The 19,244-nt window shown below is 33.6% G+C and overlaps 1 protein-coding gene across 3 annotated transcripts in view; it reads right to left on the bottom strand.

The window, feature by feature from the left end:
• The window catches only part of LOC134846087 (neuronal acetylcholine receptor subunit eat-2-like), an 85,530-nt gene extending 68,541 nt beyond the window's left edge, over nt 1-16,989 (bottom strand). For 2 of the 3 annotated variants that reach the window (XM_063863295.1, XM_063863292.1), the window contains exon 1: nt 7,208-7,531. In XM_063863295.1, coding sequence (XP_063719365.1) covers nt 7,208-7,494 — 287 coding nt within the window. In that variant the 5' untranslated portion in view covers nt 7,495-7,531. Of the gene's footprint in view, nt 1-7,207; nt 7,532-15,502; nt 15,636-16,761 lie in introns of those variants that run through there. The other variant, XM_063863294.1, reaches the window with a different exon arrangement.
• Between the last annotated feature and the right edge of the window lie 2,255 nt (nt 16,990-19,244).

The raw sequence follows: 19,244 nt of genomic DNA on the forward strand, positions 1-19,244 counted from the left end.
GTTAAATTAAACAACATTACTCAACATCCCTACCCATTAAACCCACCAAACATAACAGCTCAATCACTACCACCACCATTTATAACCACTGAAGTAATATATAAATACGACAGATATACCAAAAAGACAATTGGTTACATCACATTTTATAACCCAAACGCAGGATTATCATACACATGTATATTCTAAAATTATTAATTTTTCTCCAACTCCTTTTTCTAATAATCTCAAATCAAAACATAAACCCTTCTCCCCGCACAGGACCCCAAGATTTATTAGTAACACATTACGATTGTGAAGAAAACGAACAAAAAACACTACATAAGTATGCAATAAATCAAGTATCACAATGCGAAACAGAACCCCAAGCCATAGAAACTACAAATGAAATAGCAACACTTTATTCAAAAGCCCGAGCAACTACAGTTATAGGATATAAATTCACAGCAACATTTTCTGAAAAGAAAGTACATTGTTCACAAGTCTCAAACGGAAATAAAAACCGACTTGACCATGAATCATTCTACCAGAGTAATATAGAACGACTTTTACATCTCAATCCCGAAGATTGTAATAACGAGTTACTCCGACTAAACATCACAAAAAATAAAAACACAGATAGAAAGTTAGTATATTTCCAAGTTTTTTCAGATTCTGTACATCAAGCAGAACTTGAAAGATATCAAGGACATATAAAATTAGATGAAAAGTACCCATATAACGGCGCACACGGACGATTAACCTATGACATGCACGATGAACACTGGATACCACACATTGGTATAAATGACCCATCAAACTGCAAAGCAGACACAAAAAATAAAGGATACCAAGAAATAATGTTTTTCGATTGGAAAATACAACTCGAAAAAATACAACTCACACGAGATTTATCAGACAACACAATGATTTATCAAGGAATTAGATTACCTTGTAAAAACTACCAAGGTTATTGCGACCCTACAACAAGAACACAAGCAACAATTGTTTGGTTCCCCGAAGACACATGTACAACATTTCAAGTAGCAAAAATACACGCTCGTATGATAAAATTTCACGAAAAATATTTTATACAATCAATACCATATGAACAAGGAAATCCATTACGAAAAATAAGTTCTAATTTTAGAAACATTCAAAATATAGAAAATAAATTAACACGTTTTCAAATATATCAGGAAACAGAACTTGCATGTAAATACAGAAACCCACTTCATAAAACACAATACTCCGAAATATTAGTTGAATACGAAAATGGATTCGACATGACCACTGGAAAAATAAAAGTCGACCCATACGCCACAAGTCATCCCCTAAATGAAGGAACATCATATATACCAGTTAATTTTCAAAAGAATACAGGTCAACCTGGTGGACATTTAAAGCCCCAAGACGATCAAAGTACACGTTTACAAGAACTATCACTAATGAATAGTACATATTTTGGTAATATCCACTATGTTATTCACTTAGATATGAAACTAGACTACACGATTAGCCGAATTTTTCAAGAAATGTCACTCTCCGAATTAGAAACACTACACCAACTATGCGAATTAGAAAGAACACAAATATTACAATCACTTGCACTAGCAGTATTAAAAATACCCTACGCAGGATATTTACTATCAGGAAATAGATCAAATTTTTTAGACTATGATGGAAACATCTTATGTATTTATACTTGTACTAAAAAAGTATCACCACTATACGTTTTTGAAGATAAACGATGCTATAAAAGAATCCCTATCTTTTATAAGAATAAAGTACATTTCGTTGACACACTTTCACGAAGAACCTATTTCTGGGATACCGCAGTCCCATGTGGATCAGAAAATAGCAACAACGTAGTACAACTAAACCCTGATGAAGATAAATATTACCTTCTCACCCCATATCCCACATTAATGCAATCACTCAAAAAATTTTCACCAGAAAGCGTTCGCGCTATCGCTCGAAACCCAAATATAGACTTACAATCAATAGGAATATACTCAAAATCAGATATTCAACATCACATTAGAACACAACAATTCCAAGAATTATTAACACAAATGGACACAATACAAAGACAATCAATTGACCAAAACTTACGCAAACTTGCCGAAACCGCAGGATTTGCTGACATCTATACGCAAGACTATAGCGGATATTTTAAAGACATTAAAGATTATATATATCTAAACGGTGAAAAATACCGTCCCCAAGATATATCACCTATCAATATTTTTAGCTTTGTTACACTCAAGAATGAAATTCTTGATTTTCTAGGATGGCCCTACTACATCTTAGAAAAACTGACTATTTTATACGCAATGTTTAACTTTATTGGATTTCTTTTTTCACTCTTAAAAGGAATCTATAACACATGTGCTATACACACACAAGTCAATAGACAAGCAAGTGTAGCACGCATACTATTTGCAGGATTTTTTGGAATCTTTTCTACATCTATAAACAAAATTCTTTTAGACGCACAAATAAAAGAATATAACACAAAAATAGCAACAAGACAGAACACATACGACGAAGAACATAACAATGTAGACACAACACCAACAGCACCACAGTTACCACCCCTACCACATAACCATCCATTATCCCTAGTCCCACGTAATTTTCGAAATTTAGCCATAACACATAATCAAAATTTTAGACCAACCATATCACAAAGTCCCATCCAACATATAATGCCACACCACTCACAAGATGAAAATACTTATGAACAAATTATAGAACAACCCCATACCACCGCTTTTCAGTCTCAAAATAATAATTTTTTTAGCCCACTATGAGCCGACAACTTGGATCCCTACACCGATCAAATTCCCACCCAACCAACCTCACCACTCCAATCCCAATAATACCACTTTTTGCTTTTCCGCCACCCGATTTCCCCACCAGTAATGTAACATCCGGCATGAATTCCGATACTAATTCACACATCTCAGTTTTATACTCCATCTCACAACTCAATAACCCGAATATTGAAACCCCCGATGAATTTCCGACTCTGAACCATCTCCATCAAATAATTTTCACACCAATTCCTCAAATTTTTCCCAACCCCCTTTTCAACCCATACTACCAAATAACCCTGACCCAACCAATTCTACACCCTCTTATGCTTCCCAAGTCACTCCAACCTACTCCTCACTTCAATCAGACCAATCATCTCATTCTCCAGACACCCCCCGAATCTCCCCAGAACTAGATAATTTTATTACATTACAACAACAACCCTACCACCTTGATACCCCCACCATAAACCAGATTTCATCCACAATAGATTCATCCAACCCTCCTACCCCTACACCCTCTTCAATTTATACTGAATCATTAGCACCATCATCCACATCTACTGAATCTTCACTCAGCACTAATAGAGCTTACCGCACTTTTAAAAGAAAGTTCCCCAACCATCCTTTCCCAGCGAAACCAGGAACAGCCCGTGAATATATCAACCATCCAAAACACACTAACACAAAAGAATTTTTAGCTATCACCTTACCCTCATTTCCACAATACACCTTAAACACCCCTCACGACACTAACGAGACACGTAACTTTGTAGACGAACACGTTTTAATGCCTACCCTTCCTTGGACCTCATATTATCATTTTACTAATCCCCTTTGCTTACCTTTATCTAACACTCACATCGATATAGAACGAAATAAGGACATGCTATATCGACTCACTACACCACTAACACCTAGACAATTTACTTACATTGGATATAAAAAATCACTAAAAACACACACTGCACCCTGAGCAAATGAATATACACTAGAATATTACGATCATAACATCATCAGAACTAACCAAGATCAATTCTTAGACGACGATCGCTTCGCTAACCCACAAATCACCGAGAAATTTTTCATTAAAACACCATATGTATTTACACTAAATATCTTCGATCGCAAGTTTGACCACATTATTTCAGAAGCACTAACAGACACACAAGCCTACGAAAGTTTTAAAGAACGCTTTCAAATATTTTCACTAACCTTTCATTTCCTTGCACCACATGAAAGAGATTTGCACTGCTCACACGATATTATATTGCGCACTAAACAAACACACACATATACTTATTATCGTTTTATCCAAAATCACTTCGACCTACACACTCCCTCCAGACAACCACACCATCGTTTTCAATTCATCAATTCCAAATACACCTCACCATTCTTTCTTAACTTCACATATTGCATTAAAGATACTAACCTTCATGGTATTCTTGGAAATTATGATCCCATAACCCAAATGTATATTTTTTGTCCCATCACCAAGACCTTCAACGCAGAAGAATCCCGACCCTTCCTTATCCCACACGAGTTTGTACAACCTATAGAAATCCCCATTTTAGAATTCATCCATAACACTAAATTCAATCACAAATTATATAATCTAATCCAAAACACACCTTATGAATTTGCAGTTGGCACTGAAGAACTAACCACCATTAAAGCACTTCAATTGCTTTGGCCACTACTTCAAACTAAAAATACCATCCGCATTTTAGCTAAATTACTAACAACTTCAGATCTCATCCACGACATCTTCCCCCACGGTTTCTTCCCCGACGACTAACAGGTAAGTATGAATTATACATATTACTAACTAATTAAAATATTAGAAACTCACCAAACTTTATCCATGTTTTCTTTAGAATTTTAGCCTTCATCCAACGATCATCTGAAAAATTCACAAAAGAAAAATAAAAAATAGCAAACTTCTTCAAAACTGTTTAAAACCCTATTAAATTTTTGCACCAACAATTAAATAAATATAATACCAATGCAGTAATTTAATTTATAAATTTTGCCCCCACAAGCAGTAAATCTAATAATGATGAAAATTTGTAACTTAATTTTCCCCAACAACTAGCAGTAAAATTAAAATTCTATGTAGTAAATTACTAAGAAGCAAATGCAGTACTAACCTTTTGATATTTTCATTCACTCGCACAAGAATTCTATCCAAACTCGCACAGCTCGCCCACGAAGAATTGTTTAAATAATGAATTTCAGTTTCAAGCTTTCACAACTCAACAACTCTAACACACGATAACAAGTTTCAAACTTTCCTTTAACCCGGTTGGAAAGGAATTATATACTAAACAAAACTAACCAATGCAGCTTACTAAACACCACAACACATAGCATAACAGCATGACTAAGAAAAGGAAACCAACGGTACCCAAACCGGATTAACCCAGTTTAAAACTGGATAATTTATTCTTTTGAAGACTATTATAAAGTCTAAGAAAGAAATAATAAAACACAAAAAAGTCGAAAGACAAACCCATACCACAAACAATTTGATTTTTGAAAAAAGGACACAACCAACAAAACATAAGAAAAACCACAACAAACCCAACATAAAACGTTGTCACATAACAGGACCTCTCACAAAAACCGCATGCAATCATACTCCCACTCCTGGCCTAACCCACCGTGCTACATCCACGCTTTGTGACCACACTCCTATTTTTAATAAGAGCTACTCAAGGGTGAGTAACTCTTCAAAATAACTGAACTAAAACAAAAAGCTTTTGTGAAAACAACTAACTAAAATCATAATTAAAAAATATTAAACTAATAAAAGTTTTATAAAATGTAAATTACATTATGCAATACATAGATCAGAATACAACACCAAGGACGAACATCCAAAGACAAAACGACCCTACTACACTCGAGAAAGAATGGCCAACTACAATCAATATGCCGCCCACAATCACAACTCAAAGGATTTAGAGTACGACTTGACTTCGCAGAAAAGGACTTCATTGAACTAGACCAATGACCACCTCGATGTTCAAGTATACGTACAGATCCGAGTAACCAGGCATCCCCCCCACGCACAATCTCCACGCCATTCCCAGACAAGGTCAAACACAAAGAAGTTCTCATCAATGAAACAGAAAAACCTGACATAGCCAACCATTCTGAAATCAGATTTGAGTTTGTTGCGAAAACCCAGTCGTTGTCTTGAGAAGACACAACGATTGAATCTGGGACTTCTCTAATAAGAAAACCCAGAAGAAATAAGATGTTCGCCAAATACCAACGTCCATCATCCATCCTTTGAATTGCAGAAAGACTATTCTAAAAAAACTCGGTAAAACCCGGATGGGTGGAACCTGATCTAAACTACATTTTATGATTGGATAAATTAGATATTTTACCAATGTAAAGTATTTAATATTAACCAATCATGATCCATCTGACTAACAATCCACTTATTTGTAAGTGCTGAAATTACTTGTAATTTCAGCACCAGAGAGATTTGAATTTAACTTAGAAGTTAGTTGAACTCTCCCGAGTACTTCAGCAGCCGCAATAAACCAGTATACCCTAGATCTATTGAGCCTAGCAGAGACTAGTTAAACAACCTGAGACTAGATAGTATAAGAGTAAGATTAGGATCGGTATTAGACTAAGAAGTTGCACGAATCTATCCGGCCGAAAATAAGATAGCGTGACGAGCAGACGGTGTACCCTATCCGAAATTACTCTATGAGTTATACCCATCGGTCCTAACTCACAACCAACTTAAGTTCCTGAACTCTTCAAAAACACTAACAAAACCACAATTTGAGAAAATTTTCTGGGCCGCATACCAAATTTTGATGAAAAAAAACTATCCAAAAAGATCTTTAGACCAAAACTTTGCGTTTTTGGGGAGAGCTTTTCAGCGATCAGTGTTGAAATCCTGAAGAAAAAGGGCTCCTGTCCTCGGCATACCACCCCATAACTTAACTACAGGGTGTGGCATTTTTTTATCGTAGTAATTCTTCAGTTGAAGCTTAAGCTGACCAATTTTGGAAAAACACAAGTGAAGGTAAGTAAGATAGCTGTTTTTATAACATTATAACACTAATTCCGTTTCCAAGAGTGTAAAAGATTCGATTATGATATACAGAACTCATAACAATTTAAAAAAATCTTTGAAGAAAACCAGAAAGGCCAGCATATGGTATAATTTAGTTTAAATTATGTGTTTGAATTGACACTTTATAGCCGAACTTTGTTGTAAGCGTACATTTTCATGGAATGTATGGTTATAAGTTTTGGCTTCTAAATAAAATTTTTATTATACCAGTTTCTTCAATTATACCCAACTATTCAAAAATATCTTCTAATTTAGATAAATCTATTTTTTGAGATATACATTCAAAATAGCAAAAACTAACCTGATCAGCTCATTAAGCCAGACCATCTCGGCCCAAAAATGTAAGTGTACTTTCCCCTGGACACTATCCACCCCCAAAATTTGATACAGCAGAAGCCGGAAAAACACAGTAGTGTTGCGACTATGGTCTGTAACGGGTCTCAAACTCGGAGAGGAATTTGCGAAAATTTCTTGCATTAAATCGTAACCCACATAACCCCCTGAGAAAGATTCGGGCGAAGTATTTGAACAGCTGCTCCAACAAAATATCAATAACACCGCTGTCGCATAGAGAACTTTGGATAACATTTCCTATTTTTTAATATACTTTATGGATAATTTTTATAATCAGGTGAATTTCTGAATGCGAGAATAACTGGAAAAATTTATTTGCGGAGCCACCAAAAATATAGACGGACGACAATAATTATGGCGTAAGTTTGTATGGCAAATATTTGTTTTGATAAAAAACTGTCCAATTTTCATGAAAGACGTTATTTGAGTTATTGCCAAAATTTTAAATATAACATTTTATTGTGTTTTCACATTTTAATGAAAGACACTATTTGACTTATTGGTAAAATTTAAAAGTGACATTTTATTGAGTTTATGTTCATATATCCATTAAAAATTAAAAATTGGAAGCCGCCTCCGTCTATAAACGAAATATCAGACCGGGATCATAATGGCACCGGTACCATATGGCATCAGTCAGTGAAAGAATAAACAGATTTAATAATGAACTATTCAATAGTTTGACGTCGAAAAACGACCAATTTATCGATCAATCTGAAAAATGGGTGCTGCCTCTGAAAAAATGTCTTTTCGTGAGACTTCTAAATACCATAGTTCCTTGTCGAGGCCTTATGAATTATAAACGAGATGATACAAATATGTTTTAACTTTTGTTAATTCTCTCAAAAACACAATAACTACAAAAGTTACAATCAAAACCAGTCAAATAAATGCGACGAGGACAAAAAGTTGTTTTGACATCTTCAAACTGGTTAAAATTCAAATAAAGCAAACCTAAAGCAGTATGCAACTAAATATTGATGAAATAGTGGAACAGTTAAATCCAATGAAAATTTTGAGGAAAAACTATAATCATATTTTGAGGAAAACGTTTCAAATTATTTTTAAGCAATTTGACCAAAACAATTGGAGAGAAATGGCAGTAAGCAGCTTGAATTAGGAAAATACAAAAAAGATTTCAAGTTTTGAAGGTTAAATGTCAATAATAAGGAAGGATGAGCCGAATTTTTGATCAGGGTTGTAATTTGATGTCTAGAAAGCAGCGGGAAGAAATTAGCTACGAATAGCTTTTCTGTCTGTTCGATGGATGTCAATTTTTTTTATTAGTTTTCAGAATACGGCTTCAACTTACAAGTTCAGAAAAGAATCAATCAAGAAAAAAAACAATAACTTTAGAGGAAATTTTCAGGGAAAACATGACTGACAATGCAGGTCAGAAAACGTTTTCTTTTTTTTCAGCTGAACGTTTCTTCTATATTTGCTGAGATAGTGCGGTTCGAAAATTGAAAAGCAGTGTACCTGGGTTGACCTTGACTCACCACAAAATGTATCATACAATTTCTTACAACGAATATGTTTGTTTATTATACACTTCCATTCATTTAAAAAAACTTTCCAAAAAATTATGGCCAAAACAGGGTCTTTTAAATGCTTTGGGAGAGCTCGCAAAATCAATTTGGTCATCATTAGACAAAATAAAATTTTCGAAATTCTTTTGAAAATCCGCCCCCCTAGAGAAAAACCTATATCCGCCCCTGTATAATACAATTTTCATATATGATAATTGAATTTAAAAAAGAATTTGTATGGTTGGAAAAAATGCTCAGAAGTAAAAAAAAAAACTTCTGCGGATTTCTGTCTAAATTAATTGCCACGCTCAAAATTTTGTGCAAATGAATCAAAATTGACTACTGAATTTTTGCGTGAATTGAAAGTTGATGCTTTCCTGTTTTCGTATGATTAGTTAGACTTTATTCTGTCTAAAAAAATCTGTCAAACTTCCACCACCAAGTGATTTTTGGAGCAAAATTTGTCTAGCCATATACAAAATGCTACGGTTTCTAAATATAATTTTGAGTGAAAATTAATACATCAATTTTTCTTGGAGAATCTTCTATTGCATTTCACCTGTACAAGTCTTTTCACTAAACCCATGGCTTTTCTTGCAAATAAGTAAGCCTTGATTTTTTTTGTTTTCTGACAAAATTTACATCGACGCGAAATTTGAAACTTTCTTCTAATGTATTTTTTTATTTCAATGTAGCGAAAAATGGTTTCTTTACAATTTTCATTCATGAGAAACCTTTATCGTCACGTTTTCCTACAAATTGCTCCACGTATGGAATTGGATGAAAATGAAAGATAGGCTGGATGAAAATGTATGATGTATTATACTTTTTTTTTCATATAAGAAAACTGTATGAAAAACATTTTGGTCAACCCGGGTAACAATAGGACTATTGGCAAAACTACAAGTGGCAAAAAAGAGCATTTACCAAATCTTTAGCAGGGCTAGTGGTTTTTAGGTATCAGTACGAACAAATAATTTCTGGGTGAAAGTTTGAGAATAAATAGTGCCGCGAAAAAAAAAATATAGCATAAGTCGAAAAACAGAATTAATGATTTTCGAAAACATCTGCCCGGGTTTACCTGCATGCACACAAAATACTTACCTTACAATTTCATTCACAGAATGCTTTTTCATAACTTTTTTTGAATTTCATTAATAAAAAAAAATAATTATCATAGAGATTCCAAATAATTTTTTGTACGTCGGAAATATACATGACAAGAAGTTTATCATATATGAAATTTAGTAAATAAATGTTCAGCTGTTGTTTTAAGCTTAAAATTGAACAAAAATTTGACCAGTTATTGTTTTTTGTAAAGTTATGGTAAATCAAAACTTGACAATTTGGCCTTTGATAATTAACGCGCCGGAATAACGCGCCATTTGATAATTAACGGGTATTAATGGGTTAACGGCAATTTAATCATAGTCAGTAATTGTTTGAACTTTTCGTTCGAGTTATGGTCAATTTTAGACTTATTTTGTTTTTAGAAGCTAAATTTGGTGGAAAAATTCAAAAAAAAAACATAATACTTATCAAAAATTTTTCTTCCAATCCAAAACATCGTTTCTCTAAATCAAAGATTATGGCATAAATGTGAAAAAGCAGTCGATGAAAGTTCAAGCGCTTCACCTGTATACAAACAATAAATCTTGTTTTTTTCTTCGAAAAGTTTTGTACCGACTTCCGAAGGAAGTGACAATATCTATTTTTAAAGGATGCTTTTTTTTCAATACAATTATCCGTTTTCAATTGGTCATTTTTATATCATCTGAGAACCAATTTTTTTTCACCAGCGAACCATTGATAGTCTGAAAATAAATCTTGAAAAATTTTTTATGCAGAATTGAAGGTTTGATCATATTTCATGCAGATATGAAGGTTTGAAAACTGCCAGTTCGGCCAATTTGGCATAATATACGCCTGATAAATTTCGCCCTTTAAACATAAGTGGAAACTTAAATCAATCAAAATGCATTTGAGGTGAGCAAATCGGTTTTTATCAAACTCCAGTTTTGCGTCAGCTGACGCAAAAGATGTCACTTTGTACCATACACAGCGTGTGGGTGAACTCAAGAAAAAAAATTGTACAGATTTCAATCATTTTTTTAATCAGTACATTAAAAATAAATCAGATTTATCAGGTCTTCGCCTTGATCTGACCATTCTTTTTTATTGCAAGAATGCAAACATAAGTGAAGATGGATAGAACTCAAACACTGGGCTTATTCAACTTAAGTTTAACTTTTTAGTATATTATCTAATAAAGTATTTTTTCTATTTTAGTTTTGAAAACTATCGATCTCAGGGAAATGTTCATAATTATGATTTTCTAACTATGAAATTTTTCAATCAACAATGCAAGACAATCATGAGCAACATGAAAACGTTGAAAAACAGTCAAATGAATTTTAAAAGACTTTATAGGCAAAACTTTAAAGTTTTTGAAATCATATCTGCTCAGCGAAAATATTTGACTGCGTTCTTTGTATGCGTTGAAAATGTAAGTATGACTCTAATTTAATTTAGTCGGTATGAAACCATTGCGCCTCAATTTTGCCCGCTGGGAAATTCTAAATTGGTCAATTTTTTGGAAGCACGTTGAAAGTTTTCAAATTAGTTCTTAAAATCATTTTGACCTTCCTACCATGAGAAAGTGAGAGGGGGGACTGAAAAAGGATTTTTAGTTCAGAACCTTTTTATTCTAAAAACAACTCTGTGAGCAATTATCAAAACAGTCGAATGATCTCTCAAAAAAATTGACGACTGGTCAGAGTTTGGGAGCGAAAGTGAAATCTGCAGGAACAAGTGGTGTCCCATCATACAGTTAAAGACCAGCAAATATCGATGCTCTAAAAATCAGTCTGTCACAAGTCTACGATGGTTGTCGTGTACTTGCTGCTGTTGCAGATTAGAGACACCCTTCCTGTAACAGTTTGCACTGCTGCACCACCCCTTCTCCGGCTTGAAAATGCTAAAAAACTACCTGCTGGCAATCTATGGAAAAAAGATCGCTCTCGAGTTTGGCTTTGATTCGATCCGCGCCTGCAAAATGGTTGACCTTATTAAAATTTAATTGTCATTTTACCTGACATGATTTTTATACGTTTTTTTGTAATATGTTGTTAATAGAAAAACAATAGTTATTGGAAAATGCAAAATCAACTTCAAAGTTTTTGAGCTTGAAGGGTTGCGTCAATAATTGTGTTAGAACTGCATGAATTTCTTGAGATTCGATCAAACCAAAAAGGTCATCGATTCATGCACTCAGTCTACTCATAATTTCAAATCACTCAATGATGCCAAAAAATTTTGTTCCGACTTTCGAAGAAAATGACAGAATATTTGGGCATGGCTTGTTTTTTTTTCTCCAGACAAATTTCGACTAGTTAACTACCCGCACCGAGCGCCCATAGTTTTTAATTGATTATAATGGATTTACGAGACAAAGAATGTTCACTAGAAACCATTACAGATGTAAAACTCTATAGAAAGAAGTAAGCTAGGAGAGGGGGTTTTAAAAAAAAATGAGTTATGTTAAACTGCCAGGGATTGAGAATTGAAAAACAGGAACAATGAAAAAAAAATAAAAATTTTATACAAAAAATTGTAAAAAAATATTCTGTGAAAAAACAATTCGTAGCAACTGGAGTAAGCAGAAAATGAGATAAAATTAAAGTTAGTTAAAAAAATCATCAAAAACTTTACAAATGAATATCAATATATTCGATTATAGTCTATTATAATGGATTATGCTGACTTAAAAAGTATCTGTTTTAAAAAAAATTTTACGAATTATAGTCAATTATTTTTCAATTTGAAGATACTGACTATAGCGAGATAATGTATTCAATTTTGATCCATGGGAGCTTGGTGCGCGTAGCAATTTTCGAAGGCATTTTTGCATATCATTTAAAAAATATTGTTGTCCTGGTTAGATTTTAAAAAAATATATTTCACCTGTGACCATTTTTCGTAAAATTATGGTGTTTTAAAGATGGCCAAATTGGCCAATTTGGGACAATTAACGCGCGAATTATTTCGTGCTAAACACGCTGAGTTATAATTTGTCTTAGAAATTGTTCCAAATTGAAGTGAGGCATGATATTTGTTCTATTTAATATTTTTCGATAAGCAAAATATATCATTTTGTAATTTTTGTAGCGTGATTTTTTCTTAAACAAAATATATAATTATTTTCTAAGAGTGTCCTTTTTCCAAAAAAAATTCATTATTTCATTTTTTTAAAGCTAATCCTTTTCTATAGACCTTAAAAGCAGTCGAAATATTCAGGGCTTCTCCCTGAAACGGGCAGACTTGTTAAAAAATTTTCTATCTCTTATAATGTAAATCTCTCTTTCGTGTGTGTGAAAGGAATTGTCTTTGATACGCTACTGATCTGAAACCGTTGAATCTAATTTAAATAAATTGATTTAAATTTTTTCCACCAGCGGTTTTTTGTAGTAAAAAATATTCGAAGCGTTGTCCAATTTTTCTGAGAATTTTCATACAGGATAACATTTAAATCTTCATGATTCTGACATTCAGCCTCAAAACAACAATAAATAACCATAATATAGCAGGAGGAACAACCGAAAATAGTTACTGTTGGTCTGATAAATTTACGTCCTGTGCGGGATCATTGATACTTTTATTTAGTTTAGTTACGCCGGAAAAGGGGCAAAAAAGGGTATAAATAGTAACCAGTAATTATTACGTTTTTTTTTGCTTTTTATTTTTATTAGTAGTTTAGATTTTACTTTTGACTTTTTTTGGTTATCTTTGATGATTTTAAACTACTTTCATTCTGAAATAAGGCCCTTAGATATTGCAAACTTCTGAAAATTATCGCAAACTTCTGAAAACTACAATCAATGCAATTGATAATGATTGAATGATTTGACTTTTCGATACACACTGAGATATTTTAAATCGATTAAAACAAACAAAAAGAAATTATGCATAAAAAATGAACTTACATGTTTTTGAGAAACTTGTGAGTTTGTTCACATAACCCAAAGGTTCAACAGTGTATGATTTCTGATTTAATTTTACAAATCAAAAAAACAGAAGTACATCAACCCAGGCTGGTTTTTAAACTATTTCATGATTAAAAAGAAGTAAATATATGATTTAAAACGATTACGTCTCAAATGGCATAATTTCCAAACGGCATAAAAATTAATAAATGTCCCAAATGGCATAAATTTCAAGCAACAGTTGCCTTGAAAAAATCGAGAACATTTTTTTTTCGTGAACAAAGTGAGAAAATTAGTCAAAGTGTCTATTCAAAAGTTGATTGACTTTTTATCTTGAAAAAGTTCTAGAAATTTTTTTATCAAAGCAAGAAGCATAAGTTTGCGGTTATTAATAAGCTTGTGGTCAATTTTTTCGACAAATTTGTTGAGTAAAATTGTTTGGAAGCAATTAATTCCAAATCTTGTTCAGATGATTTCGTTCCTGACAAAATGTTAGAATTAGAAACTGATAGAAAACGTTTAAATTACAATGAAAACTTAAAATTTATGCCACTCGGGAAAAGTTTCATTTTTCATGCCATTTGGGAATTATGCCATTTGGGAAGTTACCATTTAAAATCTCCAATAGTTAAGTTAAACGGTTTTTGCTCAATTAAATGTGGTAAATGTTTGTCAGTTTCGGTTTTGAACGACTTCTTTTCAAGCAGCCAGTAAATTTCGGCCAGTTTCAAGATGTATACTACTGACCGCATTCCGCACGCTAATTTGCTAAAACATTTGTTGATTTTGCTTACAAAACTCAATTTTTCGTCCAATTTGATGCCAAGATGCCGAGCTTAATCTTTAGTTTTCAATTCCTCCTTTTCAAAAAAAATAAAGAACCGACAGACTTTTAGTTTTTGTCCAATCTGATTATATCTGTTTTGTCTGCATTAATCATGAGTTTTTTCTCGGACGGTATGACTCTGACTTTTCGGGTGTTCCTGTTATTTCCGTCAAAAGTGACAGTAGCAAATTTATTGGCATCAAGGGAAAAGCTGTCAGGCTTTAGAGAGATTTTTGGCTTTAGAGAGATTTTTATGAGCGAACTTTGAGGCATAATGGTAAAAATAACATTACAATATTTTGTAATAAGTAAGCTATTTCAACCTAATTCTTTGAAGCATCGATAAAATCAAAATTATAGATTCCATGGCCAGAAACAAGAAATGAACGATTCCTCTTTCATCCAAAGTTTCTTCGAAGCAGAACGGCTTGTGACGTTGGTAAGTATTGGAAAATTTGCATTTTTGCGTCCATCATTACCACTCACTCCAACGTTTGACATATTTGAAAACACGCAAGAGCACAAATACAAAATCCGAGCGCATTGCCGTAATCTCAGTGTTTTTTATTTCGTGTAGTGCTGCTATCGCTAAATCTACCTTTTGGGCGGGGACGTCTCATTTATAATACAATTCTCTTAGATTAACTTTGTTGTCTAAAATTTGAAGTGGTTGACCATCGAATACATACTTTGTTGCATATTGCGTTCAATGCAACACAACTCGACTGGAACGAAAAACTGGAAAATTTACGAAATCGTCTAATGAAACGTACACGGAACGATATGTATACGCCATGGTACGCTAGCCAGTCTCTTGGTTATTGCATTTATTTATTCGTGCATTTCTGTTATTGAACTCAAGTTGTGTTTGTGTGTATACGTGTGGTGGGGGGGGGGGGGCTAACCTGACGAACTCGTTGGTCCAGAACATCTCAGCCCAGAAGTGGAGGTGGATCTTGCCCTGGACACTGTCTGCTCCCAGGATCTGGTAGAGCATCAGGCGGAAGTACACTGTCGTGTTCCTACTGTGGTCTCGAACTGCAGCCGCAGAGAGTCACAGGCATTAATCAAACTTTAAATCTATTACTATATTTACAAATACTTTTCAAACTGTTTCCACAAAAAGGAATTAGTATTAGTCATAAATTTCAGAAAAAAGGGGGAACAAATGAATGACTTGCCGGATTTCGTGACCGGACAAATCGGACCAAAACAAGCAAGCAAGCCGATTGCTTTGCAAGTAGTAGAAAATGTTCCAAAAATAACATAGTAATTTAAAAAAAAAACCATATTAACGACCAATTTAGAAAAAATTGCACAAAAAACTTAAATTTTTCTTCTAAATAATTTTTATTTGATTTCAACTTTTTTCATTTTTTCTAACTTACTGTTATTTTTTTTTATAAAATAGACTGAAAGAGGCAAAAAAAAAACTGCAAGAATGAGAAATGATAATAGCTAAAATATTATTTTCTTGATAGTTAACATGTAGTTTCAGGTCAGCCTCTCAGCAAATTTCGTCTAATTTTGTCACAAACTCGAGAAAACTCAGACCAGTTTCTATTGACGCTGAGACATTTTTATGAATTTTCTGGATCTGAATTACGCCCGAAAGTATTTAATTTGATACCACATGAAACCCTACGAGCTTTCCTTCATGTAGTCAAAATTGGCTGGAAAACATAGAAAAAACGGACACTACGTCATAGTTCCTCAAGAGTGGTCGGAACAATAGATCGAAATCGGATTAATAAATTCAAATGATCTCAGACATTTTTTATGAACAAAAAAATAATAAGTGTTTTTAAGTACTAACCTTTTTATCTTCATTTTCGAGTTTTCTCTGGAAACTTTTTTTTGTCTTTTTTAGATTCTCAATTGACAAAACAAAACAATTGCGTCTAACATTATATTAGTTATTTGTCGTACAAACAGACGCTCATAGTGCTTGCTAAGGTCTGTAAATCGATATATCAGTAAACCGAAAACGACGGAAATATAAGTCGAAACGGAAACTGTTTTGTTTTTATTTTCAGTTACGTAACCAATTCCATTAAAAAAAAACGTAATTCGGCTGACTGGGCCGGTAAATTACTGAAACTTTGGTTTATTGAATGCTCACATTCCCGTAGTTGAACTATTGATCCTAAAGTTTGATTGATACCTGGTCTCAAATGCCGAGAAGTATTCGATATGACTTGTCGCATCAGATCGTCACCCACAAACGCACACGAAGTCACTTTCCATAAAAGGAAATAATTCAAGAGAAAAACGAAAAACGAAACTGATGGTGCTGTGAACAGATTCATTTTTTATCAGTTAAGATAGCTATCTTTTTTTTCGATCTATCTGTCGTTAATTTTTTTAATTGAATCTTCTTATTCAAATCCGAATATGAACAATTCGGAATTGAATTCTTGGGAAAACTTGGAAAAAAAGCAAATAGATAAATGATAATTATAACGGTAGCATGAGCAGAATTTATTCAAATTGTGTATGGTAGATTAATTATATTCAGACAAAACTTATATTTGCGTCGTGATTTTTGATGCGCTAACTAATTCCTAATTATTTTCTTGATAATACCATGAAGACTATTTTTCCATTTCCGACTAAAAATAAACCGAGGCTGCTCAAAGGATAAATAAACGTGAACCAATGTTGAATACATTCATACTTTTTCAAATCAGACATTGCAGTCAAACAAAAAGACATATTGAAAATGGGCAGTGCTTAATAATTAGAAAAAAGAGCGTTTTGGGAATTTTTAAGCTTTGATATTGGATTTTCTACTCATATATTGGCAGTATACTGAGTTGCGGTCGATCTTTTAGCATGTATGATGCTGGTTGGAGGTTGGTGGTAATTTTTTGTAATATTGTCGACCACATTGCCAATAAATATAACAGCATAATACTCTCAATTTCACTTTGGAAAACATAAGAAAATACAGATTGAAATACACACATTGGCTGGTCCTGATTGGCGAATCATAATCATATGCAAAATATCAGAAGACACTTTTTCGTCCATTTTAGCCAACCGCTTCATTATGGTAATATTACCATTCCACTTAGTACTGGAAATAATTTAATGCAGTAAGACCGCTGGACTGAAAAAATCGCTATAGAAGTTTGCTACAAATTAAGAAAGTTCAATTGTAAGGAAAATAATGAAGAGTTGAAAAGTTCAAATCACAAATTTAATTTTTTAGAAAAGTTTTGGGCATTTTGACTTGAAACTTTGCGTAAGTGTCTCGTTAGTGTTTCTATTTTACCCTGCCTTTCGGGAAAAATATGAAGGTAAGAATAGGCAAAAATCTGAAGGACTTATTTCCATTTGGTTGGATGTTTTAATTGGACTTTTCTTGATTTTTTTGCCCTTGCATATAAAACTTGCGATAAGGTGAACAGGTAAAGTGATCATGCTTCATTAGGTGTTCGGCTAAAAATAACTGCTGCATAGCATATTACTTTATGCTAATTTGGAGTTTGAATTGAAACTAATTAGTAAATATGCATCTCTCCTTTCTGGTCCCTATTATTTTTTCCGCTGGCTTCAAGAAAGAGATTTAGGAGGGGCGGGTTAGAAAGGAAAGTAGAGAACATAACCCGATAAAAAGCCGAAGATAAGAGCGCGTAGAAATAATTCTTAGAAACCGATTCCAGACAACTGCTTCTGACCTGCACTTGACGCTGACTATATAGAGACAGATTATCATAAATCTGCGCAGACGATAGACCCTAAATTGGACTGGTGCCAATGACAGCAGAAAATAGATTGAAACATCAATCTAAGAGGCAACCAAAGTTTCCTACCGTTTACTGTACAACAGTTTGAAGAAAAGAGAAGATCTAAGAAATCAGGAAGCTGTAGGTTATTTTTAAAAAATTCTCAGAAAATGCAAAAAAGTAAATGAAAATTAAGACAATAAGTAATTGAACGCGCTGAATATGCCGTAGTCGCATAAGTTCGAAAAGAAAATACAACCATAACAATTCAATTTTTAAAGTCACAGGATACAGAAGTTCCAGCCTTTAGTTTTTGAAATGATCGAAAACTTTCTTCACGTTTTTAGCCTTTTCTCTGTAACTGCTAGAAATTCATCGCCTTAGTTTTGACATATGATCGATTAGCCAAGGGTAGAACTAGGATTTTCTCAAGGGAGCGGGAGTGCGGATTTTCCAAAAAAAGTTTTAGGTCGACCAAATTGGTATTCCGAGCGCTCCCAGAACAGTACAAAGACTCCATTTAGACATTTTTTTCGCGCCACAGACAAATTTTTGATGAAACAGGTCAAAAATGCCGTTTTTGGGCACTTATTGGAAAATGTTGACTAAAAAAAACTGCGTTTTTGGCGCGCGCTCCCCTTCGAAATTAATATACATTGGCGCCAAAGGCGCTTTCAGAAAAATTTTAGGGTTGGTCGGCCGAAAATCGATGTCATAAAAAATACCAAAGGGGATACCTTTTGGTTGTTGAGGGAGTCGAATAACTGAGGGGGGAAAGAGAAGGGGTTCGCCAAACCCCCCCCCCCCTAAATCAGCCCCTGATTAGTGTAGTTTAAGGGAATCACTCGAGCAACAATATAAAAAAGTTGTTTTCAAGACGTTGTTTGGCCATCCAAGCGAAACTCGCCAGAAGGGT

Source organism: Symsagittifera roscoffensis, chromosome 5 (genome assembly GCF_963678635.1).
Source record: "Symsagittifera roscoffensis chromosome 5, txSymRosc1.1, whole genome shotgun sequence".
In the NCBI taxonomy this organism is placed as follows: Eukaryota; Metazoa; Xenacoelomorpha; order Acoela; family Convolutidae; genus Symsagittifera; species Symsagittifera roscoffensis.